The sequence below is a fragment of the Thermobia domestica genome, chromosome 7 (assembly GCF_964235325.1).
Source record: "Thermobia domestica chromosome 7, izTheDome1.hap1.1, whole genome shotgun sequence".
NCBI lineage: Eukaryota > Metazoa > Arthropoda > Insecta > Zygentoma > Lepismatidae > Thermobia > Thermobia domestica.
The window spans coordinates 288685242-288712311 of NC_137460.1; the positions used below are offsets into that span (position 1 = coordinate 288685242).

The following is a 27070-nucleotide window of genomic DNA, read 5'->3' on the forward strand; positions in this document are numbered from 1 at the left end:
AACATGGGTAGGGGAGGAGGATATATAAAAATCATCGAAAATGACCGATACCAGAGAGTGGTTTAGTAATACTAAAAAGTGACTGACTAACGGAACATGTTACTATTTTTGCTTAATTTAACCCAGCGAAACATGTAATTTATGCTAGTATAAATATAAAATGTAACATTTACTTTATTACATCCACAACTTATTGATAAATTTAAAACTAAGCATTAGGCATATTCCTTCTTTTACCCTTTTCGGAAGGCCAACTTATGTTTCCACATTGGGAACTTAGAGTTGACAAATGTTAGCTTACACTAAAAATACAAATCGGTGAGCAAGGCAGCTTTTATTTTAAAAATAATAAATGTGTGATATTTTCGCCTACTAACTGAACGTATTGCCTTCATCAGACACTGTACAAACAAGAGAGAGTTGCATCTAAATATAACAGAATCACAGAAAATGGTTCTAGACGCTGATTGCATGATCAAAACAGATTCAGCCAATCATAATAAAAGTTGACGAAAATGAAACTAAACACTGCAAAATCCATTTCCCTCCCTGGTCCAGTTGAAATCTAAGGTACAAATTAAGTTTCACCAATAACTTGCCCCACTCTTCGTCAATTTTAAGTTCTTTATTCCAATTCATAACACAGCTTTTCTCTTTCTCAGTGAATCTGGCCTCCTTCGAGTTTGTTATTAACGTCCTTTGTTCCTATGCTAACACTTCAACCTCGCAACCAATTAGTGTAAGTGTTCCAAAGGGATAAAAATTAGGGATGGGCAAAACCGGTTTTTATAAAATCCGAAAACCGGTTTCTATAAAAACCGAAACCCGAAAAACCGACATTTCGGTTTTCTCCAAAACCGGTTGTTTTTCACCGAAACTGGTTTCGGTGAAAACTTTTCGAAAACCCATAAAACTATTTCTGTGGAAATGGATTCGGTTTCCGGAGAACAACGAAACACCATTCTGGTCAGAAATAGAACAAATTTTGAAAAAAAAAACGGAATCGGTTTTGAAGAAAACCGAAACCGGACCAGGTAGAAACCGAACCGGTTTTGGAGAAAACTGATAACCAATTTCGGAGAAAAACCGAACCGGTTTTGAAGAAAACCGAAACAGGTTTTTTGAAAATTTTCAAAAAACGGTTTCGGTTTTTCTAAAAACCGAAAAACCGGTTTTTGTGCCTACCACTAATAAAAATACTTTTAAGATAATAAGTAAAAGGAAAAACATATTGTACTGTTAAAGGCTGCAATATCTAGTTTTGTAGATTTGAAGAAATAGGAGTATCCTTTGATGCCAATCTGAAATAGATGCCAATCTGTTTGTACACTTACGAATAACACACAACTAATTATATATCCTATCTCATTCATATAGGGAAAGTTATTTCGCTTTCCTATTAACAAGATTTTGCCTGCTTTGCTGGACACTGGACGTCTGAGGAATATTTTGAAGAATTTCTTAATCACGTACACAGCACTCGAATCTTGATGTAACTTTTCGTGAAGCCGAAATATACGAACTTTGGTATCAATATACGGAGGCAAGTTTATTGTAGACAATGTAGAACTTGGTCGGTTTCTTAGAAAAGTGGCCAAAGTTAGCAAGTGTGGTTTGTGCTTGTTTTATGAACAGAATAATAAAATAACTGGACTTCACTAATTTGCAAGGATGACCAAAGATAGCAAGTGTGGTCTGAAAAGAACATCATTTAGTCTGAAGGTGATTCGATATCAGTGTTCTATTTAAGTATTAGACCATAAATAGTCTGACCGGATAATTATACTACTTTAAATCCAGAGTAATTAGAAGCTATTTTGCTTAATGTATGGAAATTCACAATACATAAACATTGTTAACGATTGGAGTGAAATAATGTGCAAAGTAACTGTACTTACAGGGTTTTGTCTGGGAAGTAGCAGGACTGATTTTTTCCCACCAAAACGTGGTGAAGGAGGAGGATGTTACTGCGCTGGTTGGGTGGTGGGGATTTTAGCTACCAACGCACCAGTCGCCAGACGTCTCCAAGCTTTCACGGAGTGTAGATCGAGTTTAAGGTGAACCCCTTTTAAGGTGCCTTGTCATCTCCACAGGGAATTGTCTGTTAGAGCAGCGTTACGCGTGGAGTTTTCCATCAAACTGGGTAAAAAGCTCTGAATGACACACCTCCGCCTCACCCGACCCGAAAACAAGCCTGCATAAGCAAGTCGAAAATGAAATTGATGTTGATCATCCTTCCTGACTGCAAAGGAGTGATCCACAGAGAGTTTTGTACCGCTTGGTCAGACTGTGAATGCTGCATTCTACGTGAAAGTACTTGAAATATTCAGAAAACGAGTCGCCTGCATGCGTCCAGCAATCGCTGGGTCATGGAAGCTTCATCACGACAACGCGCCGTGTCACACCGCCTTTGCTGTCATGGACTTCGTAATGGTTCAGACCATTCAAGAGGCCGTAACGAGGGAGCTGAAGAACATTTCAGTTTCTGCGTTCCAGGGAACCTTCAATGATTCAGACCATTCAAGAGGCCGTAACGAGGGAGCTGAAGGACATTTCAGTTTCTGCGTTCCAGGGAACCTTCAATGGTTCAGACCATTCAAGAGGCCGTAACGAGGGAGCTGAAGAACATTTCAGTTTCTGCGTTCCAGGGAACCTTCAATGATTCAGACCATTCAAGAGGCCGTAACGAGGGAGCTGAAGAACATTTCAGTTTCTGCGTTCCAGGGAACCTTCAATGATTCAGACCATTCAAGAGGCCGTAACGAGGGAGCTGAAGAACATTTCAGTTTCTGCGTTCCAGGGAACCTTCAATGATTGGCAGAGTCGTTGGAAACATTGTGTTGATACAGAAGGTTCATATTTTGAAAACTGTTAAGTCTATGTGTCAAAATTTTGAATAAAGTTTTACAACCTACTACTTTCCAAACCCTGTAGTTTTTTTCTTATTCAATGACAAAGATTAGGGTACTTTACTTGTACTAATCGCTAATTAATGGTTTTATTTAACTAACGAATTTCACAATGATTCATGTTACTGGATATCATACTGTTACAATTTCACTTTTACCAATTTGAGATAATAGAATAAAATAAAAACTTTTGTTTCGTTACGTTACGTTAATTTATTAATTGGTGCAATATATTTCGTGCATCAGCCGTTGGGGCCTCTTCTTATTTTTGCAAGTAAATCCATTTTTCTACATTTTAGTTATTATTATTATTATTATTATTACTATTATTATATATCCTGCCTTTTGACAGGTCCTGGGACTATTGAGGTTTTTATTTTCTTTGTCTTATTTCTTTTTTCTTAATTTTCAGTTTTCACCTGGAAGTGTTTCCTCCATCTTTCTCGATTTTGAGGTTCCTCTTTTAACTTCCAGTATTTTCTTATATTTTTCAAATCATCGATTACTTCTGTTCTTCCTATTTCTCGCTTTCCTTCCATCTTTCCTTCTATGGCGGTATGATAAAGACAATTTTTTCGCAAGATGTGTCAAATCCAGTTGGCTTTTTTACGAAGGATGGTAGCGAGAAGCGTCCTCTTCTATCCTATCCGTTTTAAATCGTCATCGTTTGTTACTCTTTCTGTCCATTTTATCTTCTCCATCTTCCTCCAACACCTCATTTCGAAGCTCTCTAAATATTTCTTCTTTAACTTCCGGAATGTCCAAGTCTCTGAAACATAAAGTCCAATGCTTCAAATACAGCACTTGGCCAGTTTCTTCTTTAGTCCAATATTACGGCTGCTAGTTAAGAGTGAACTTTTCTTGTTGAATGCTTCTTTGGCTATGACAATTCTCGACCTGATCTCTTTGGTGCAGTACTCGTCTTTCATCAAAATGCTACCCAGATATTTGAAATGGTTAACCTCTTCAACTACTCTTTGTTCCATCTGACCTGTAATTACGCATTTCCACGGGATATTCTCATGAATTTCGACTTTTCGATGTTGAATTTCTATTCTATATAGTTTCCCAGTGTCAGCTATTTTGTCAATCATCTTTATGTAGTCTTTTTTCAGTTCTACCTATAATAACCATATCATCTGCATACCTGATCTTGTTAATGATCTGCCCTCCAATCTTGAAATTCTAATTCCCATTAATGCTTCCTTCATTAAACATTCATTGTAAATGTTGAATAATAGGGGCGACATACTACATCCTTGTCTGACTTCTCTTCCAATCTCCACACTATTGATTTCTCTTTCATTCAAGCGCAAGTTGACTCGTTGTCCTATGCACAGGTTGCGAATGAGCCGTCGGTTTCTCCAGTTAACTCCAATTTCTTAAGTATTTGTAAAAGTTCCGTCCAATTGACCCTATCGAAAGCTTTTTGCCAGTCTATGAAGCACAAACACAACTCTACCTTTACGTCTAGAACTCGTTCTGAGATAATTCTCATCAACCGAATAGCACCTCTGGTGCCTTTTCCTTTCCGGAATTCAAATTGGTTTTCGTCCAATATCTCTTCTATCTTGTTTTCCAACCGTCTCTTCAATATGCGCGCAATTATCTTTCCAGTGTGGGAAATAAGGTTAATGGTTCTGTGATCGTTGCACTTCTTTGCTTCCTTTTTCTTGGGTAATGCTATCATTGTAATATCAAGAAAATCCTTTGGCCATTCTCCACTCATTTAGATCTTGTTAATTACTGGAATGTATGTTGCGTGTTGATTTTGAGGGAAGGATGTTTGTGGATAAAAGTTACAATTTCTGGAAGTTAAATTTTTGTGATGAAAGGTTTTAGGATTGTGGTCACGTCCTTTACTTTTTGATTATTATAATATTGCTTGTTACGATAATATTTACCATTATCTTTTGAGTTTCTAAAATGCTTACTTCTGTTTTGCTTGTGTTTGTTGTTATAATCTTTATTTCCCGATTGCTGTGTTTCGTTAACCTTAGCAATTTGCAACGTTAATTTTTCTACTTGTTGTAATTGTTCAATCTTAATTGTGTCACTAGTATCTGAAATATGCTGACTAGTGTTTTGTTGATTCTTGTTTTATTTTTGATGACCTATGCTTTTCTTGCTGACACGTGCTTTTTTCATGTGTGCCATTAATCGAATCAGAATCTGAAGATTCAGCGCTTTGTTTATTTCTTAACTTTGGGATTACAGATTTCCATGATTGCAAGTTGCGGTATTCTCGCTGCCCTCGTCGTTTTACATTTGCTTTAGTTTTTCTTTTTTTAATTTTTACCAAAGCTGAAAGTAGTTCATCAACAGTTTTAAATGTCCGAGTTCCTACCCGTTCTAAAAAAATATGGTTGTAAAGCGGAAACAATAAGAGCAATACCTTCCCTTCTGCTAAAGTGTCATCAGAACGTTTGATTAACAGCAACATATCGTAAACGAAATTAGTCACCGATTCATCTGGACGTTAAACACGTTCCCTTAACTGGTCTTCTATATCTAAGTAAAGAGTGGATTTTCCAAACTCTTTAATGGTACAAGCCCTTAGCTGATCATATGATAAGTGAGAAATGTCTCTACGCTCAAAAAATATCTTGAACCATTTCCGAAAGTCTCCTTTAAAAGCTGAAGGTAATATTTGCTTCTTTTCCTTATTGTCCCACGAATTGATATTGGAAATATCATCATACTCATCAAGATAGTTTCTGAACTTGATAATAATAAAAATAGTTATTATTATTATCACCCCGAATCACCCTGTATTAATGCTTCTAGCAAACATGAGTTAGTGCAAACGAGGTATAGCGTTACAGCTTTGAAATAAGTTTCGCAGATTCTATGCTTGAATGCGATGAAATAGTATCTAAATGTATGTAAACATTTTTAATAACAACCAAAAATTTATCGTTTTGTTACTGGAGGCTCCGGAGCCCTAGGCGATTGCCGACCTGACCAGACCGCCCCTGAGTTTAATGAGGGAATAAGTATATACATCATTGAAATGACATGCTATTTCACCTAGCCACAGTGAGCGTTGCAGATGTAAGATGACCCAGGAATGCAGGAATACAACTTCTGCGATAAGAAATAATTCATAAGGTACTAAGAGTGCATTTCCTGATAAAAGTACTACAAATTCATGAATTCCTGTATGATATCCGAAAACAAGACTGCACCGGAAAGCTTGTATTTTACTTTATTTTATTTGATATTATATAGATAATAGGATCAAGACGTCACAATATTATTCCTTTACGAGAAGTGCTTAGGGTGTTAGTTGGAAACCATTTCCGTAGGCTAAGAAGAAGAAAATGAGGGATAATACGCAGATAGATAAGAAAATGAGGGATAATATAAAGATAGATAAGAAAATAAGAGATAATATGAAAATTAGAAAATTAAGGATAGTGTGAAGATAGATATGAAAGTGAGGGATAATATGAAAGTTGATAAGAAAATGAGGGATTATAAACATAGATAAGACAATGAGTGATAATATGAAGATAGATAAGAAAATGAGGAATATTATTGAGATAGATAAAAAAAATGAAAGATAATACGAATATAGATCTTGAGACGGTAAACAACAAGGAATTTACACTGAATTAGAGTGAGGTAAGAGAGTGTCCATTGGCAGAGATTTACTTCTGGGGCAATGAGTCTTTGGGTTTCTAAATTCATAGATTGAGATTCTTTTATAGCTAGCTAGTTAGATATTTGATTAATCCGCTGCAGCAGAATGATTCAGTCAATCAGAGCTTCGTGAAATGCGAGCTAGAAAATTTTCGGAAGAAGTCGATGGTTAGGAATGATTATCCGATGTATAGTATTACTAATTGGTCGCTAATTTTGAACACATAAATATTCAAACATCACTTAGATTTTGCTTCATATTTGGCAAGCAAAGGGATTAAAGGGGAAAGTTCAACAATGGGAATACCAACTAAAAGGCATCGTATATGTAAGTGAAAATTGTCTGTTAACAGTAGTTTCAAACAAAATATCCGTTTAAGAACACTAGCGAATCAGTAATACATACATATATATATATATATATATATATATATATATATATATATATATATATATATATATATATATATATGTGTGTGTGTGTGTGTGTGTGTATGTATGTACATATAAAGTAGGAAAGTAGGTATTAATTCTGAAGTTTTCATACTTGTGGTACTGAGGAGTTTTGTATTGTTATTACAGCTTAAGAGGAAGACGACCTTTGAGAGAAATGAAACCTTGCAGTGACTTAAAGAAGCAAGATAATGTCCAAGTTACTGGCGTGCTACCTAAAAAAAGAGCGTACAAAAGGAAGAAACCTACACAGAAACAAAGAAAAGAGGTAAGTTTCTTTTCTTCTTTTTTGTAATAGAAAATTGTGGCTGTAGAGTCATGGTGGAATAATTTCCAAATTATTGGGCTCAAGCTTCGGGAATTGATTCTGTACGTTGTACGAAATGAAAGGATTCTAATAAACGTAAGTTGAAAAGTGATATTTTTCAGAGCTATAAGTTCTCGTCAAGCTAATGTTTGAGGGTCCAAAAGCGAATCTTGTACTTGTGACGTATAGAATATAAACAAGATCAATAGCAATTGAAAATTTTCGTTTGTTTAAAATATGAATTGTAAAAGAAGGGTAGCTCAGGAGTAAACAAGAGAAACGTATATTGGCCTTATGTTTTCCATTTTTTTATTTGGTAATGTTAAATTCAGATATTTTGGTCGGAGAACGGTTTAAAAATCCACGCGATAGTTTTAGAAACAAGGGGATTGCAGTGAGTTGTTATGTAGAATTTATTCAAACAAATACTTGAGAAAGCAGCTCCGTGGGCACCGACAACACCATGTTCAGACGAGCTTCTCAGAAATACCATGGAATTAGTCCTTCCGACGGATTTTGCCGTTGCAGACAAGTTAAGCATATATCATACCACTGTCGTTGGGCGGCTACATGTTATCGATAAGGTGAGGAAATTGGGTATGTGACAGCTTTTGGAGGCCAGCATTTTTTTTTTTTAAATTGTAATTGTTTTGTTAAATATTGGTTAATTTTGGTTAGGGTAGTTTAAATTAGATTAGGTTAGATATGGTATTTCACGGTAACTTAAATTTGTATATACCGTCACAGTTTGTATAGATCTGGCCACGGCTTTCAAAAACTTGTGTACTATATTTTCCTCCTTCACTGAACATCTGAATAGGTATTCGTTCCTTTTCCACTCTATTCACTTCACAGATTACTCATACTGACACTACCTTTCCGTAACTCAACAAATTCTGTTATATATATATATATATATATATATATATATATATATATATATATATATATATATATATATATATATATATATCACCTAGTTTTGGCCCCTAAAAGCCGACATAACCCGAAAATTGGACTGATGGGTGCCTCATGAGTTCATACTGGCCAACAAGGATTGTCATCTGAAAGTGTACAGGGTAAGTTTTTACTTTGACTTGAAACATTCACTGGAACTTAACCTAAACTTACATAGTTTAAATGAAGTCAAAACGAGCTTCTATCAGAACCGGTTCCAGTCACTGTTCTAGTCAAAGTGTAGCTTTACCGTGTGCAGTTCTCTGATTGTAAGGAGTGGTCGCAATCGAATTGGTACTTCAAATGAAAAATAAATTTCCTACGACAATCGTAAATGCTCAGGACCATGGTTGGATTGTGATCAACGCCCAGAACGCTTTTCAAAACTCGCAGAATATTTTGTTGCTTTTATGACATGTGTGTTCTATTGCAGTGTTTTATCCAGTTCCCTCGGTTGTTTTTTTTTTTGGGGGGGGGGAATCTTAAGTTCTAAAGGGGAGCCCATTAAAACTGTGGATAGTAACCATGAACCTTATGCAACCCATACTTTTATATACTGTATGCAAAGAAACCGTGTATATATATACAATGAGAAAAAAATGTAGGTGGCGTACTTAAAAAGATAGGTTACATGCGTAATTCGTGTAGTTTTTGGACTTAACATATAACTGAAAACACATTTTTATAATACTTTCTGTATAAGTGTTCCACCTATACGTGCTTTCTGTATGAAGCAATGTAGGCGGTCAGGATCTCACATACAAATGGACGTATATAACATATAGCCGACGAAGGTAACATAAGTATATGTATGTGATATACGGAAAACTGTTAGATGTCAGACATCGTGCAACGGCATGGTGTAACACGTAAGGGCAGTGCCTATGTAGCATACGGATAACGTATGCTCCGTACTGATTTGTACAGTAAGTAAGAGGATACCGTATATTTGTACAATATACTGCTGTCCGGAGAACGGATTTTCCTCTGTGTACTTTTGGAGAACTGTATCTTTGTTCTTCACTGTTACACATTAATTTTTAACTATTGAAATATAAAGCTTCTCCATTTAAAAGAATATTTCACCCGCTAATATTTCTGAATCTCACGTTAGTAAGCCGTGTTAGTGAGAACTACTTACAAGTCGCGTTTGAATTTTTGTCATATGAGGCTTAATAATTGGTGGGAAGCAAAAAATGGTGTGCAATGGCGGCCGAATGTGACGTTTGTAACTTTTGAATAGTGAGCTATAGTGATATATTTAATAATGAACAACATTCAAGTATATTTTTATTAATTAAAAAGTGTGTGACTCAACCTAACGCTTTTCTAACCGAAGACAATACAATTTCCCACATTCTACTGGTACCCTACTCTGACTCGGGCTTTCGGCTTTCGTCCTACTGTTAGAATACGCGTAATTATTGTTTCTGTACTTATTTGCTGTTCAAGGAATAATTTTCAAATCACATTGCGTATGATTCAATGCAAATATTTGTGGACATAACATTTCAATATGTCTAAAATGACACACAAGTGAAATTTTACTCCAGGTATTGCTGGCCCCGGAAACACTACACCCTTCCCTTATGAGCCTTTGTGCTTTTCGATTATATCTAAAATATATACAAAATACAGGTTAGGCTAGAAGTTTTTTTTTTTGCAGTTTTTTATTGAGTTTTGTGGTGATGTTTATCAATATTTGCATTAGCTATATCCCCTGTAGAAATAAAACTTGGCATCCAGTAAAGTTTCCTCACGTCCACATTCATTGCCTGAAGAATATAATTAATCGTAGTTTATATATATGCCCAGTGGCGGCGGTTGGACGTTAAAAGTGAGGGGGCAAGACATGATCTGAATATTTGTGTATAAATGTTAGTTTTCCTGGTTGTTTCTAACATTTTGTTTGACGAAAGGTTGTATAACTAATAGGATACTATATTTTCAGTTAAAATACCGTATATTGTATATAATAGTTTATTAAGTAAATTGAGAAGAACAACGCAAGTAGATACTAGCCCTTTGTACTCTTAAACAACGAAAGTGTAAGAAGAGATTTGATTCCTTGCTAATGAACATGTTAAAATTCTGTCTGGAAAATTGTGTGATCAGATTATTTAATAAATTTGCAAAACAAATAAATAGAAAGGATAATATTAATCATAGTAATGAATAATGATGCTTGTTTTGCAAAAGTTATATTGAAACTGAGGATTAATAAAAAACTTAATATTTAATTCCACACATGCTATTAAATGTATGTTATTACTCTTAGAAAATGAAAGACAGTAAATACTACAAGCATATGCTACGACATTTAAAGAAATATTTGCTTTTGCAACTTCTTGAAATATGTTCGTTGCCATTAGGTGCAGATTTCACTTTCTTGGAACACATCTAAACACAACAATACTTACAATCCACACTTCAGTTATACAAAATAAACTTAAAACCTAGAATTATGTTCAATTTACTAAATTTTATTGTATATACACTCGTACATCCTTAAACACAACACTTCACTCGTATATTACACTACAAAACAATGGAAAAGGTAGAAGTTGTTTCTTATCACGCTCTTTTTAATCGATATTCCTTACTTTAGAAAGAAGAAAAGACATTTTAGGAACTGTCAATTTTTGTGCAATTAAAGAATAACTTGTGAAATAGGCCCTACTTTTTTGTATAATGTTCTTTCGATTAGCTTCAAAGCGGCTCACTAACATATCGAGCCCTTGTAAGAAGAAATGAAAGTATGCTGAAATTGTGCTCCAATAGGTTATTTTTTGGGGTTATTTTCTGTGGCGATTAAAACGCAATTACTGTAGCTTTCTTTACTCCACGGGAAGACAACCAATACGTATTCACGCAACAGCAAATATTATATGGCAGCATTTTTTCTTATTAATCAGTAACACATACAAAATCGTTACATTTCCAAATGAAACTATATACATTAATTGGTTACTTAAAAAAAGTGCGGGGGCAACTGCCCCCCTTTGCCCCCCCTAATTGCCGCCCATGTATATGCCATATAAGTCTGTTGTACTATTTTATAGAAACACTCAACTGGAACACCTTCCTTCAGATAGCGACAAACAGTTAAAGTTTCGATCGCACGCGGAGGTCTGTAGACTCATCGTCCATCACGTTTAGAACAGGACTTGCATATATATATTCTAATATTTCATTTGTCAATCACTCCTCCATTGCTTTTAAAAACTCGATGACTGTTTTAGTACTTCTATATGTTGCGTTCTCCGACAAATGGGCGATAAACTTCACTATTTGGTCAGTATGATCCAACTGTGCAGCAAGATTGGTGATAGGTTCATACTTCTGTATGGGGAATTTCATTCTTGAACATGGAATATGCTAGCTTTAGAAAGCCTTTGAAAATTTTCTTCTCTCTGTTTTTCAGATTGTGTGTGTAACATCGAATAAGTACATTGTTCTATCATTTTTTTACGTCTCGCAATACTAAGAGCTTTTCTATGAGATTCGCTTTGTTCATATTTTAAAAGTTTATTATCTTTTGAATTTTTACCTGTATTTTTTATTCCAGTTTGTGAAACCTTTCGTTATGAAAGTATCATCAGAACCGTTTCAAAGTGCTCTATCTTTGTAACATATACTACGTACTGAACAATGAGCACTAAAATTGTCTAGTGGCAAAAGCCACGTGTGAGTGTTTTTTCCTCGTTAAACACAACATATTTTCATCAACGGTCTAGTCAATTAAATTTCAGATACTTCAAATAACTCTATTATAAAGAAATATAACATTGTAAGCATTACACCTCAAAAAAGCACAAATTCACCACATTAAAACCCGATTAACACATTGATTTTTTTTTCTGTCGTTGCTTCGTGCTGATACATATTGCTCAGTGTTCAGCCGCCCAGATAAAAGCGAATTTTGTAGGGAATTTTAGCAAGCGTTTTCTCGAAGTAACAAGGGAAGTGGTAAATAAACAAATGGTACCATGAAAAGCATGTGACTTTTTGTAGAATATGAAAAATGACATCGACTGAAAACTCGCAAATTGAAAACATAAATTGCACGTTATAGTTGAAACCCGATATATATATATATATATATATATATATATATATATATATATATATATATATATATATATTCAAAAAATTTTTTCGGGGGATTCTACAACTTTTGGGCAGGGATTTTCCCCATCCTAAGAAGATGCTTGGATAAAACACTGTCTATAGTGAGGGTGATCCATTATGTTTGTCTTCGTCAAGGTGAAACTGCTACTGTAGTTCGTTACACTAATAAAGCTGACTACCTCCACGTAAACTACTTCTTAAATATCTACCATTGGTTAACAGACATTGTGTTTTCATGTTGCACTAAAATGTATATACACATGCCGCTCAAAGGACGGTGTTCTCTCCCCATGACTTACATTGTGAAAACTCTTTCTCACCTGAGCTCCTCCGTGGCTAAGCGGTTAGCGTACGCGCCTTTGGCGTGGGAGGTCCGGGTTCGATTCCCGGCGGGAGCTCATGTGGTTCGGATTCCACGTTAATCAGTAGGTCCACGTCTCATATAGCCTCGCTGCTGAACGGGACGTAAAACTCAAAATCAACTCAACTCTTTCTCACCTATCGCATTCACCAATATCTCTCTCATTTGGAATAACGCCTTTTCTGACGATTGGGCGATGCAGCGTGTAATTGTGGATTACCACACCACAGACTTTAAATTTATTTCGCTTTAGAATCCAATTGTTGATTAAGCGATAACAAGAATGCATAGTGGCAGACGGCGACTATATTGAGGAACCGAATATTGCAGTTTTCATCTTTCTGATTGTTAGAAATGACGTCTTGGGCAGAAATTTCATTTGCACCAACCTAATAGTCAGTGGCGGCCAGTGGATTGTGATTTCGGGTGTTGCAGTACGAACGACAAGAGACAAAAGACATAAAGTTGACTCATTAACTAATCAGCATAACTTTAGATGCAAATGCTATGTGACATGTTAAATTAAATTGAATTCTGTTTTTTTTTTAAATAAAAAATGCAGAACATTTTATCCGATTAATCACCTTAATTAATTAGTAAGTTCATTCTCCTCTCTTTGATTGGAGCAAATCTGCCTAATACATGCTGGTTGAACTCTGGTATTCTTATTGTCAGGTCTTTTTCGATGGAAAGCATAACCAATGGTAATAACCTTTCTTGGGCACTCAATTCCTTGAAAGTGTCAATACTTTTTCATGTAGAAAAATACTTTTCGTCTTTTGCTGACGCCATAGGTACAGCTAATATTAATTTCAGAACCTTTGTAGATTCACTAAATATTTTTTCTAGATTATTGCGAACGATTCATTCTAGCAAACTCAGTCCCTGACAGTGATCCGAATCCCTCTTCAGCGTTGACTAAAGAGAGTTCGTAGCAGAGATTAGTGTTATAAAAAAAATGTATATTGAACACACTTTATTCACGGTTTATCCAGGAAAATTTAAAATAAATTGAAGAAATGTATCTGGTGCAAACAACACTACTCCTAGAAGATCCTCCGTGGCTAAGCTGTTAGCGTACGCGCCTTTGGCGTGGGAGACCCGGGTTCGATTCCCGGCGGGAGCTCATGTGGTTCGGATTCCACGTTAATCAGTAGGTCCACGTCTCATATAGCCTCGCTGCTGAACGCGACGTTAAACTCAAAATCAACTCAACTCAACACTACTCCTGTAAATTTAAACTGGATTTTTTTTTCGAACACTCTCCTGAATTGCCCTTTGCTTGTTTTGTCTAAGCCTTAATTGCAAATTTTTCCTCAGTTGAAAGCTGGTCAATGTTTTTTGTAAGTTAATTACAGAAGTCATGGTATACAATTCATAGGTTATTTACAGAATTAAGGCACACACAATAAAATTAAACCTAATAATTAAAAACCAAACAGCTGATACAAAAGAGGTACTGGTATATGATTTCCTAATGTCACATATTCATATATCAACACACACACACGTGCGTAAAAGAAAAAACTACATTCCAAATCATTCGTCTTGGTTGTTACGCAATGCACGATGAACACAATATACTTCCACATGAGGCGAAACAACGCTTACTAATGTGATATGTTCTGGAAAGGAAACCTCGAAACCCGCCAGATGAAGGATCAGCATGTAACAGAAGGCAAAAATCAAAGAACATCAAAACAAACAGCACTGCCAGTTCTACACCCAGAAATGTTAACTGGGAGCGGTCCGAAGTATTTGAGGGAGGTCCAATACGTCTACATAATATGGAACCTGTCTTACACTGCACCCGAAAAGACGATAAGTAATTCTTACTTACTGTCATTATATTTTTAGAAAAAATGATAGAACGATTATTTTTATAAGAAAAGAAGAGTACATGATGAGGCGTAAAATAAAATATTTAGCCTACGTCAATTGTTTCTCTGTTAAACAAGTATAGTTCGTCAAGAAAGTGTACAAATGTTAGCCAAGTTTCGAAATTTTTGGGAGGTCCGGACCCGGTGGACCCCTCTCGTGGCTACGCCCCTAAGCATTGCTAACTAGTCCCAAATTCAATGTGGCGTTCCCCATCATACAGTTTTATGTGGAAATTATCAAGAGTGTAAATATACTTATTTTATAAATGAAATATGTTTATACTAGAATACTATCCACAGAGGGGGGGGGGAGTGGTTCTACATGCTGACTTATTAATATTTGATTCACAAATTACTGTAGAAGAAGCCTTCATTATCAATATAAGCTAAGAATTAACTTGTTAATGCGGGTCTACTTTCATTTGTTTTCTCCTCTACTAGATATTTTCTTTCTTATTTTGTAATTCTGCAATCACTTTTTTAATTGTCATTATATTGATTTGCTTCAGTATGGTCCCGTAATTTAAAAGTATGAATGCATAAAACCAAATTCCATTTGTTAATAACTAGTGAAAGAAAATTCAGAAATCGTATTTAGCGCGAAAAACCTTCTCGTTCACTGGAAGCCGTGCTGTGTTGCAGAAGCACTGCAACGACCAGTCCCTTTAACTTCTGAGATAGGGGAAAGGAGACTTAACATTTGCTTCAATTGCCGCGCTGAAAGAATCTGGTCGTTGTATGCTCGCTGCAACACAATATAAATTAGAGACTCTGTGACGGATTATTTTTCGCTTTTTAAAACGGATTAACGGAACGGACAGTTACAGAATTAAAAAATATGTTATTTAAAGTGTATATATCCAAGTATTAAAAAGTATTTTTTCTGTTCTTCACTACTATTGAGGATAATTTTTTTTTTTTTAAATACTTTGGTCGTTGCGCAACGCTGCAACACTAACATTAGCCGCCACTGCTAATAGTCACTCAATTTTTGGCAAAGAACGTCTCGCAAGTATAATTTTTGCCTTCCTTTTTCAGTACGAATTCAAGTTATTGTATTTCTGTTTTCGAATGGGTAGACAGAATGAAACTCTAGTACATTAGATTATAAAATCATTTAGTTTGTTCTTCTCACTAAAATGGCACTGGGACCAAATTTTATACCGCAGAGTTTACCAGAAAGAACGTCAGAATTTTAAAAGCGAGTTGTGGCAACAGCTACTGGATTGACGAGATTAAATTAAGACAGCTATGTGTAGTAGTCTGTGGTAAATTAGCATCGAGAGATGCACAATTCAACAGCACATAGAAATTATTCGAATTTACCAACATATTACGCAATGACTGGACGCGTTCTATCTAGGAATTATTATGTTAACTGGTCTAGATCATGTAATCTCTCCTCATTGGATTATTTTTTACGGAGTTATCTGAGCTCTCATAAGATGTATGAGAATAACCAGAAAAAGATCATTAACTGAAACAAAATATATGTACTATTCCAAATTTACCGTGTAATATGTGTGCGAAGCGAAAAGGGTCAAATTCGACTCTCAGAATATATTCCACTCACTGAAGCAGAAGAAGACATTTGAACGATATTATCTTCGAAACATAATGCCCCTGATTGTTTTTCATAACAGAACAAAAAATTCATTATCAGTTGTGGTTTTGACTCTAACTCATTTAAAAGTTCTAACGTTTTTATTGTTAAAACATATATACAATGGCGGCTCGGGAATGGTAATAGTAAGAGATATTTTATAGCTTTTATTTGAAGAGGAAAAGAAAGTTCAGGATTCATATTCAGTAACATATGCCAATCAAGCCTCTTCTGCCATTTGCAAGTACACTTCTGAACTTCAACTATCTACATACTGTTATCTAGTCCGATCCCAATTCATTCCATCTAGTGACGGCACTAGATGGGCAAGGGATGGGCGTGTCTCTTCGCTGTTATCCGGCTTCTCCGCCCGAATACCCCATGAACGTATATAGCTTTATCATAGCTGGTCCCCCTGCAAAAAATTCCTTTGCCCCATCCCCACAAAAAATAAAGCCCTGTCGTAACTGGTTTCACGTCATAAGTCAGTTTCGATGTAAATGGTGCTTCCCATTTTCTTCCCCGGACTCGCTTATATACCGTCATTGTCAAAAGTCTGAGCACGCTATTCATTTTACAGAATTTTCAAAATAAAAGACAAAAATTACGTTTATAGGACTCGTTTTTGAAAAGAAATAACATTGATCATATAAGGATAAGAAACTTAATGGTCTTGTTGGGATTGAAACAAGTTATTGAGGAAAGCTGCTTAGCAATAAACAGATAACTAACGTCACTGTTTGTTTGATAATGCATCGTTTTAATGACACCTAGTGTATAAACCCCTGTCATTAGTTGTCTCTTTATTTTAACAAGAGCTCCTTCGTGGCCAAGCGGTTAGCGTCCGCGTCTTTGGCGTGAAAGACCCGCGTTCTATTCTCGGCGGGCCTCCACGTTAATCAGTAGCTCCCGTCTCATATAGCCTCTCTGCTGAACGGGACGTTAAACTCAAAATCAACAACAATCTTTATTTTAACGAACAGTTATGTATCCGCCATCCAATCGTGTCGTTATATGGAAAGAATTGGATACAAATTTGTGACACGCGATCTTACTGTTTTTCAGTAGCGTAGAGACGTTGAAACGCTGTCTACCCTTTAAAATTAAAAGAATATTGTTTCAAAATTTTCTTATTAATAACAGTCAATGTAGGGGCCGCGGTGGCTCAGTGATAGAGCGTTCACCTCTGGTGCTTGGGGTTCCGGGTTCAAACCCTGCTCCCGTCAAGTGAACTTTGTGATGAACAAACACCGTGTGCGTGGGTTTTCTCGGGGTTCTCCCGTTTCCTTCCACTTTCTTCATTCCACCATTTCATTCATCTCTCATCATCACCGTCTCCTTTAGCCTAACCGGCATAATCGTGGGACGTAAAACAAAAAATTCATTTTCATTTCAAGAATCAATGTACATTTCATGTTGTCCAAGAATATAGAAATGATTGGTTCGGCGATATCTTGGTTAATAGCAATAATAGTAGAATCTAATTTGTAAATTATTGTATTTTTCAAAACGGAAGAAAAAAGTTCTGTGTCAAACAGGTTACAGGAAGACATCAAGCAATATGTCTCAATGTGGTTGAAACAAATCGGTGGAGCTCCCACTTGAAAGCGACGCGCGCATGCGGCTCTGAGCTTCTCGCCCACTGAAACAACCTGGCAAAGAGACAGTTTATAAAATGTTTCAGCAGAAGTGATATCATATTTAGCGCAATGATATTATTTAAATCCAGCATCTTTTCACTCTTCCTTCTAGATATTCAATTATATTTTAAGAAAAAATTCCAGAAATAAAGGAAAAAAAAAACACTTAAATTAATAACTACCGTAACAGTTGCTGAAAGTTTTATGAATACCAGTAATTGATATAAATCTTCTACGATCTAGCTACTGCTTCTGTTTAATCGCAATATCAGAGTGTGTCAACACTGCGAAAGGCAAAAGGGAACGCAAGAGGTTTTATAGTGTGCTGTTTTGTTATTGCTTTTAAAATCGTTAGCTAAATGTGTATGTGTTAATTATGTATTATGTATAAACGAAATGATTAGATATAGATTTATTGCACCAGTTGTTGTTAAATGACATTTCTAAGCTGTTGCATAAAAAATGGTATCAAGTTATTTTTTTTATTTTTTTAATAGTCAATTTCTAAGTTTATCTTTTGAATCAGGGATCATGCAAATATTCCCGGCAGGGAATCGCATATTCACACGAAGCAAGTAGGAAGATTATACATAGGAAGTAAATTATACACAGGAAGATTATATATAGGAAGATTTTCCTTCCAGAGTTGTTGATTAGTACAGAGTTCCTACAATTTTATTCACTCAGAGGTCTTCATTAGAAAGGAAAAACCTTAAACTCAGACATTGATTAGGCTCTGAATGTCGATGCGATGTATTGCACTATGTGTTTCCTCTTTCTAAGGTTACATAACGTTAATTTTCATATATGTGGAGTGTAAACATCCAGATTACAAGAAACGTTAAATTACCTCAATATTGATATCTTAAATTGGAAATAATTCCAAAATATATAAATAAAATTAACATGTTAAACCGAAAACTCTAAAGCTGTTATTATGAAAAACTGTAAATGGATATTTTTGTAATAAATGTTTAAATAGGAGCCAAAGTGCCCATCTTTGGCACATAGTGTTCCCGGTTCGATTTCAGAAGTTGGTTTTGTGGTGGATAAACGTATGTGTGAGTTTTCTCGAGATTCTTCCATTCCTTCCCACATTCTTCATTCCATCGTTATCACCATCTACCTTAGCCTTCGTGCATTCAGCTCTGTCTCTCTTCTGTGTGAATTAATCCTAACTCTAATAATTGAAGTTTACAAGGAGAAGAAACAATACTGTCTACCCATTGCGAAACTTAACGCTACGCTACTGCTGTTTTTATTCGCGTGAACCATTTGAATAGTGTGAAGAGCATGCAAATACTATAAAATGCGGATGCAAAACTGTTAATGAGAGTAGAAGCACGTGTCCAATTGGTTATTTTGTGAGAAGAGAACCATTCTCTGGGAAAATCGCTCAGCGATCCAGCGGAGCAGTGCGTCGAACTCTTGAAAGATAATCATAAAGTGGTGTAAATATTACATGGAAACGTTCTGATCGTACAAAAATAACAACATCCCTTACTGACAAGTTCACTGAAAAAACAAGAAAATCGGAATAGACGTTAACTTCTCCCAAAGAACCAATAGAACTATGGAACAGCCATGCCCAGTTGATATCAAATAGAACGGAGGCCCAGCGTCTTTAGATCTGTGGTCTTCTGAGTAGAATTGCAGTAAAGAAACGATTCCTTCAAACAGGAAACATTATAGAAAGATATTTCTGGATCAAAAATATAAGGACTGAAATGATGAGCAATGGATAACAGAACTGTATACTGACGAATCAAGAATTCCAACTTTTTGCCTTCTGATGTTAGGAGATTATGCGTCGGCGTCCCGAAGAGCACTTTCATTCCGATCGTGTAATTCCTACAGCAAGGGATGAAACAGGTGGAACAGCATCACTGTTTGGAGGTTCCTTGCAGACTATTAAAATGATAATATAGTTCAAATTAATGAAATAATGAAGAAAAACTTCTTTCACAACATTGAAGTGAGGGATGGAATGTTTCTCGGATTTAATGTTAACTGAAGATTTATTTTCCATTTTTTTCATATTTTTTTATTTGACATTTTTTTTTTTTACAGAAAGATAAACAGTAAATTCTGAACAGTTAGTTATAAAAGAAAAATTTCTTCTAATAATTTTCCAGGAGGTAATGTACCTAAAATGGAAGCCACATTTCCTCGCTGAACTGCTATGCTGATACTTTGTATCAAAAAAGTAGTAGCCCGCTTCTCACCAGTAAGGTGTGCTATACGTTGGCCTACTTCTTTGATGAAATTGAGCCCTTCGAGGCCCCAAATGCCGCTCGATTCAATGGCTACGGGCACGAACCTGTACCTATCGAGCAGATCTTTATATTTTATTCTTTTCTCGCATTCTCTGCGGGCTGCAATAGCTCCTTCTCGAGATGAAGAAAGAGTGAGATTAGATGACGCGAAAGTGTCAGAGCAGGTGAAATCCCAGAGAAGAATCCTTCCCCTCTTCCATGGTACCAGCGTCATGCCATCTGGTCTTTTGCCATTAGATCTGTTACACCCCACAGGTTCACGAACAGATGGAACTTCCGCCGATGTGAGTGCTCTCCAGATAATGTCATTCACGTTCGAATGCCTCACATGTCTTCCGGAGTTACTTATACAAGACAGACCGTGTAGACCATTCTGCTTGACTGATGCACCACCACATTTAGAGCAGTTGTGTGATTCACAGATGTCTACTCCTAGGCGAAGTGCAACTGCAATACGAAAACTTTCGTTTGGAAGGTGCAGTCCTAGGGTGTGTGAAGGTAATGCCTGTAGCCAAGCACCTGAAATTGGTGATGAGGAGGCGAGAAGTCTAGCCTTATCCTCTTGACTGTCTGCTTCTTGTAAAAGCACTGATTGATATAATTTGATGACTGGCTTGTCCCAAATTGATTGCGAACTTCTGCCCGTTATTTCAGGAGGACTTAAACCAACTAGGTTAGACCAATCAGATATGCAGTCTTGGACATCGGATTCTATGTAAGGCTCATTCAGTTGGTTGAGGAGTATCTCAATTGTATGCCGGGAGTTATAGAACGACGCTAAAAATGAAGAATACGCCAAATCGACAACCCGACGAATACGAAGACCTCCAGAATCAACTGGAAGGGAGGCCTGTATCCATGCGTTGCTGTTTAGGTTACAGTTGCGTAACGATTCCTGTCCACATTTCAGAACGTTGTCAAACTTCTCTAGTAAATCGACTTCACGCCAAGAAGTAGAACAGCGTAAAAATTCCATCAGGAACGGATATTTGGGACAGTAACTTTGCACTGCAACAGGATTATCATCCCAAACATTCTTCCAAGCTGCACTGAAAAATACGCTTACACTACCAACAAATGCAATAGTTGCCACAATCACCAGGTTTGTTACCTATCGGGCTATTGTAAGATGAACTTGACAGAGCAGTCCGTAAATATATAGCAATGATTACTAGCTATTGAGAGCTTTTGGAGTCACGTAGCTTCGCAAAAGTTGGATAAATTAAACAGATACATGAATTGGTAAATCTATTATCAAGTCTCAGTGTAAGCATTTCATGAAACAAAAGCTTATTCTAAGTTTGTATCAGTGGAAACAGGATTATATGTTTTAATTTGTTTATTTGAACAATAATGTTTATTTTACACAATAAGTCCAACAAACTGCGTTTTGTATGGATATATGTATCTTTTAGGGAGGGAAATTCTGAAAATCACTAGTATGGTCAGACTTTTGACAATGACTATAAGCTCAGTTTTCAAAAAATGACTAGCTCACAAACAAGTTCACTAAAATTGAGCCACTCTTGCCAGAATCAGTAAATCAGTCATCTGAAATTTTCTGCAACAAATGTAAACATTTAACAAAGAGCAAAGAGCTATGGTGTTATATCTTAGGAATTTAGGAAAAATATGTATATATAATGTGCAAGTGGCGTTTATGTCATGTATCTAAGAAGTAAGCAGTGCATACCCAACTCTCACACGTAACATTATTATTTCTTTAATTTAGTTTATTCTAACCGATTTCATAAATCTCTCTTTTTTCTTACTTGACATTAATCTGAATAGTCGTTGCTTGGTCCTGATACGATAAATAGTTGCAACACTATAGCATAAATCATAAGCATGTCCTCTAGCGTAATTCTTTGGTATTTCTTAGCGGGTATGGAAGCAACTCTTTGTATTGCTTACCCTCGCCTAAAATTTTTCATTGTACTCTCAGGAAGCAATTCGAGCACCACAAATTTTCATCTTGTAGTTTTTCCGCGTGACCATATATATCGCATACACACAGACGCACAAAAAAGGTACAATGATCAAGAATAACATTGCACAACAACAACCACTGTAACAACTATTCCAATTAAGTGGTAACAACATGAATAGTAACAAGAACGAAAATATAATCAACATGAAACAATTAACAGAACGGAACCTGGCGACAAGGCGACACTAAGGAAGTTCCGTGGTTGGGAGTTGACGACAGGAACAGTTTCTTGCGTTCTATTGAGTGGTGAAATCGGTAGATGTTGGAATTATAAGGTTGGAAATATAAAGTCATTTTTAGCTTAATGAGCAATTTCTTTATTATTTCAACAGCGGTACACAAAGAAAAAAATATACATTCCAACATAAAAAGAAATAGAAGAAGACGCATATAAAAAAAAATAAGCCTTACAATTGTATCATAAATTCTTTCTTCGTATTATAAGATACGTTATACATTAAACGGTATTAAATCAAGAGCTTCATGTAGAGAAATATTCAGAGAACTAAAAATTCTTGCATTGCCTTGACTTTACATATAACAAATAGCAATTTTCATAAATAAATATCTCAAACTGACACTTAAGTGCAGTAGTGACGTGCATGCTTACAATACTAGAAACAAAAAAGTTATTTTACTATACCTACACGTAGTACAGCACTACCAAAAAGACCTTAAGTATACAGGAATATTGATTTACAACAAATTACCTAACAATGTAAAAGACTCCAAATCAGATAAAATTTTCAAAGAAAGACTAACAATTACCTGTTGAAATATTGTTTTTATTCTCTCTTTTGAATATCTTGAACATACACAAGAAACCTGTAAACTTTATAAGATGAAGTTGACAATAATAAATAGTGCAGCAAGCAGATATGTAAGAATGTATATCAGTAATATGTAAGTTATTTATGTATACTTATTACTTGGTGATATCAAACCATCTGGTCATGTTATTCATAAACTCACTAAAAGAAGATGTATGATCTACTAGTAATAAGATGTTTATAAACTATCTTTGCTTTTCACATAGAAATATATTGACATCTTCTATACCGCATGTGTGAAAAGTACAATATTGTGGTAAATGTTTCTGTCGTGTATGCTGTTGACCATTTTCAACAAATCTTTGAGCATTCTAATTATCTTTATACAAAGTAATTTGTGAGCTGAATTCCCATTTGTCATTTCGTAATATTCTGCTTCTGTGCTAGAATAGGCAATAGTTATTGTTTCCTTAACTCGATTTAGAGTAGAGTTTCCTAATTTTACAACAAAACCTGTGTATGATTTTCAGTCGATTACATTATCTGCCCAGTCAGCATCTGCAAACATTCTTGCGTCATCTGTACTTTTCTAATACTGAAAACCGTAGTCTGTCGTTCCTACTAAATACCTTAACACTCTTTTTGCTGCTTTTGTCATACCAGTTACTGAACTTATTTAGTTTACTACAAGCATATGCAATGTCTGCCTTGTGCATACCGAAAGATATATTAAACATCCAATTAGTTTCTGATACGGATATTTAGTTTCACATGCACTAGTTTTTTCCAGTTTTAAATCTACTTCCATAGGAGTCGAAACAGTTTCCAACTTGTCATGTTAAACTTACCTAACAAATCCTGTACACATTCCTTTTGTGGTAGGTTTATGGTCCTTTTTCTCTGTTTCTGTCTACTTTTATTAAAGACAATTCTTTACAGGTCCTAGGACTTTCACATGAAAGTTACGTTGCCAATACCTTGATTAGTTTTTCCTTGTCGCTTCTGTTTTCATTAAAAATAAAAAATCATTAACATATAATCCAGGTATTATTTTCTTGCCTTCCACTTCCTTGATATATACATAAGGTTCACATTTACAGTGTTTTTACCCTATGTTAGTCAAAATTTCATGTACTTTCATGTCCTAAGCCCTACTGAATTGTTTCTGATCATAAATACTCTTTTTCAGTAAACGTACCTTGTTTTGATTCCAATCATCATAACCCATAGGTTGTTCCATATACAAGGTATCTTTAGATCGCCATTCAGAAATGCCCCACTAACATTAGTATGATGTATACCCATATCTCGCTCAGGTCCCTAAGCAAACAATAATCTTAATGTTGACTGCCTTATAACCAGAGTGAATGTTTCATCATAATTAACACTACATTTTTATGCAAAACCTTTTGCTACCAATCTTACCTTACATTTAATTAAATTTCCACTAGTGTCGATTTTACTTTTCTAAACCCATTTACGTTTAATGAGATTGGCATCTCTTGGTCGTTCAACCAATTCCCACACATTATTTTTCGTTAGTGATTGATATTCTTCATCCATAGCATTTTACCACTCTTTCCTGTTTTTACATGACATGGCTTCATGAAAACTTACAGGTTCATCAAAATTTGACATTGTGTGTACAGATACGTAAGACATGTCATAATCTTTTGTCCAAGTAGGAGCTTTATGTTCCCCATTAGTCTTAAGAATTTTGCATTGTTTCTCTGACAATTCATGTATTCCTCAGCTAAATTATTTAACTCAGATTCATTCGAATCCACGTTTTGCATTTCACCTGGATCAGGATCTAAATCATTCTCACAACTAAATTAGATACTATATTCCTAACATCTTGAACAATTTTGTTTGTTAGGGTTGGTATCTTCAATTCCTACAGTAGGAGGCATTACACTATCAGAACTGCCAATATTGTTATTCATGTTTGAATGTATGTTTATGCTGTGTTCTAATAATTTAACTTTTCTTGTCTTTGTTACTGTACCAGATTGCGTGGGATCAGCTAACCTATACCTTTTCGTATGTCCACAACAGCCTACCATAATGTAAGGTTTAGATTTTGCATCTATTTTCCTACGTTGATTCGATGGATTAAGTGCGTAAACAGTACATTGAAAAATATGTAAACAGCTTAAGTTTAGCTTTATGTCCTGCCCGGACTTCCTCAGTTGTTCGTCCTTGTATCGCAGTAGTAGAACTGACAATTTTGAAATGAACCACTGTCGAAACAGCTTCCGCCCAATATCATTTATCCAAACCTGAATCATGGAGTACCGAGCTTGCTTTTTCATAGTTGTTCCGTTCCGTCTTACTAATACAACATTTCGCTGTGGTGTAAAAGGCATGGTAGTTCCGTGTATTATACTACACTTTTTAAACAAATCATAGAATAAGTGGGTACAGTATTCAGTACCACTATAACTTATAATTGTTTGATTTTCTACAAGATTCTTAAATTAAAAAAAAAAAAAAAAAAAACGGTTGGACAAAATATACAGAGGATTTACGGGTGAAATAATTTGTAAAATTAATAAAGTACCAATCATTAGCAAACTATTTTTAAACATAGGACTATTCACATCAGAAAGAATCAACTCTTAACTTTTGTTTTGTTTTTTGTGCAACTCCTTTAGGAAAACACTTTTCTGCTTCCCCTCAATACATGTATATATTTTTGTAAATATTCATTTTTGAAGTTGACGCCATCAGCTAATATATCTCTAAGCAATACCAATTCACTAAACTAAAATGACCTAAACACCTATGATATTCTAATGACTTTGATGTAGTTGTCAACTCATGTTTGTTCTCCGTTTCTTCTCAAATATTTTTAGTTGCAGACAAAATAGTGTTTCTTTTTCAATCTAATTTATAAATATCATTAATGTTATTACCTGCATATTGACTTTTACCGTACAGTTTTACTTCCGATTTGCGAAAAGCATTTTTTAGTATTAAATAATAACCGTTATTAGTTATTTTGTTCACGAATAACAAATTTCCACTAATTGTATGTACGAATAGCACATCCGATATAGTTTTCTGTTCGTTGTTGTTGTCCAGAGTCACATTTACGTTATCCATACCGTTACTACTATTAATTCGGTTATTAGTGTAGTAACAGATGACTCAAGTTCTGAAAAATTAAGAAGATAGTCTTTACGCTTAGTTATATGGGAAGTACAACTCGAATCAATCAACCAAAGTCGTCATTATCATCATTTGACAAAGCAGTATGACTCGTTAACAAAAGTGTAGCATGTAATTTTGTTGTATAAGCATTATCACTAGACACATTTTTTGCTGCACTTTCACTTCTTCTGGAATCACCTTTCATCAGTGTACACTTTACGAATTCACTGGTTAACTTCACTTGTGTTCCTTCTATTGTTTTTACAAGTGGATTAAATTCCCTCAGGTAAACCAACAATCATCATTACGGCAATTTCTTCATCTCCACATCACAACCAATGTCTCCAAGCTCCTGTGTCTACGTTGACATTTCTTCGGGGAGTTTATCCATGCATTCGAAATCTTCACACCTCACTCTGAAAAGTTTCCGTTTTATTGCTAGGCACCTGCTGATTCCCTGATTCTCGTAAGCAGTCTTCAAGTTATTCCAGGCTTGTTTGGCTGTTTTTCGCATTTCGTACATGAGAGTAACAATGATTGTACCCCAAGACAGATTCTTGCGTAGGCTCTCTGGTCCTTAGATGGGTACACTGCTTTTGCTCCTTCTATGCAGTCCCATAAGCTGTAACCTATAAGATATAATTTCTTCTGAAACTTCGACGTACCGTAGTTTCTTGTACCGTTTATTTATGTGTGTGATTATTTACTATGAATGGAGTTGACATTTGTTTCTTTTCATTCGAGGAGATAGAAGAATTATATTTCGCTACCTTATTCAAATGTAGTTTCATAAATACACAGTCACACGTTCACAATTTCACAAATATACACGTGCAGGACTTAGTGGGCCTTATGCATAGTCGTTCTGACGTATGATTAGTGCCATAGTAAAGAGTTAAACTGACATACTGTATGTTTCCTCCAGAAGTCAGACCTTTACTATGACGCTAATCATATGTGAAAACGACTCTGCATAAGGGCAGTATGTTTTA

At 35.5% G+C, this 27070-nt stretch overlaps 1 protein-coding gene across 5 annotated transcripts in view; it reads left to right on the forward strand.

The window, feature by feature from the left end:
- Nucleotides 1-27070, forward strand: part of LOC145691014 (zinc finger MYM-type protein 1-like) — a 309663-nt gene that overhangs the window by 119139 nt on the left and 163454 nt on the right. For all 5 annotated transcript variants that reach the window (XM_081766527.1, XM_081766525.1, XM_081766528.1 and 2 more), the window contains exon 4: nt 7137-7275. In XM_081766527.1, the coding sequence (XP_081622653.1) occupies nt 7137-7275 (139 nt within the window). The remainder of the gene's footprint in view (nt 1-7136; nt 7276-27070) is intronic.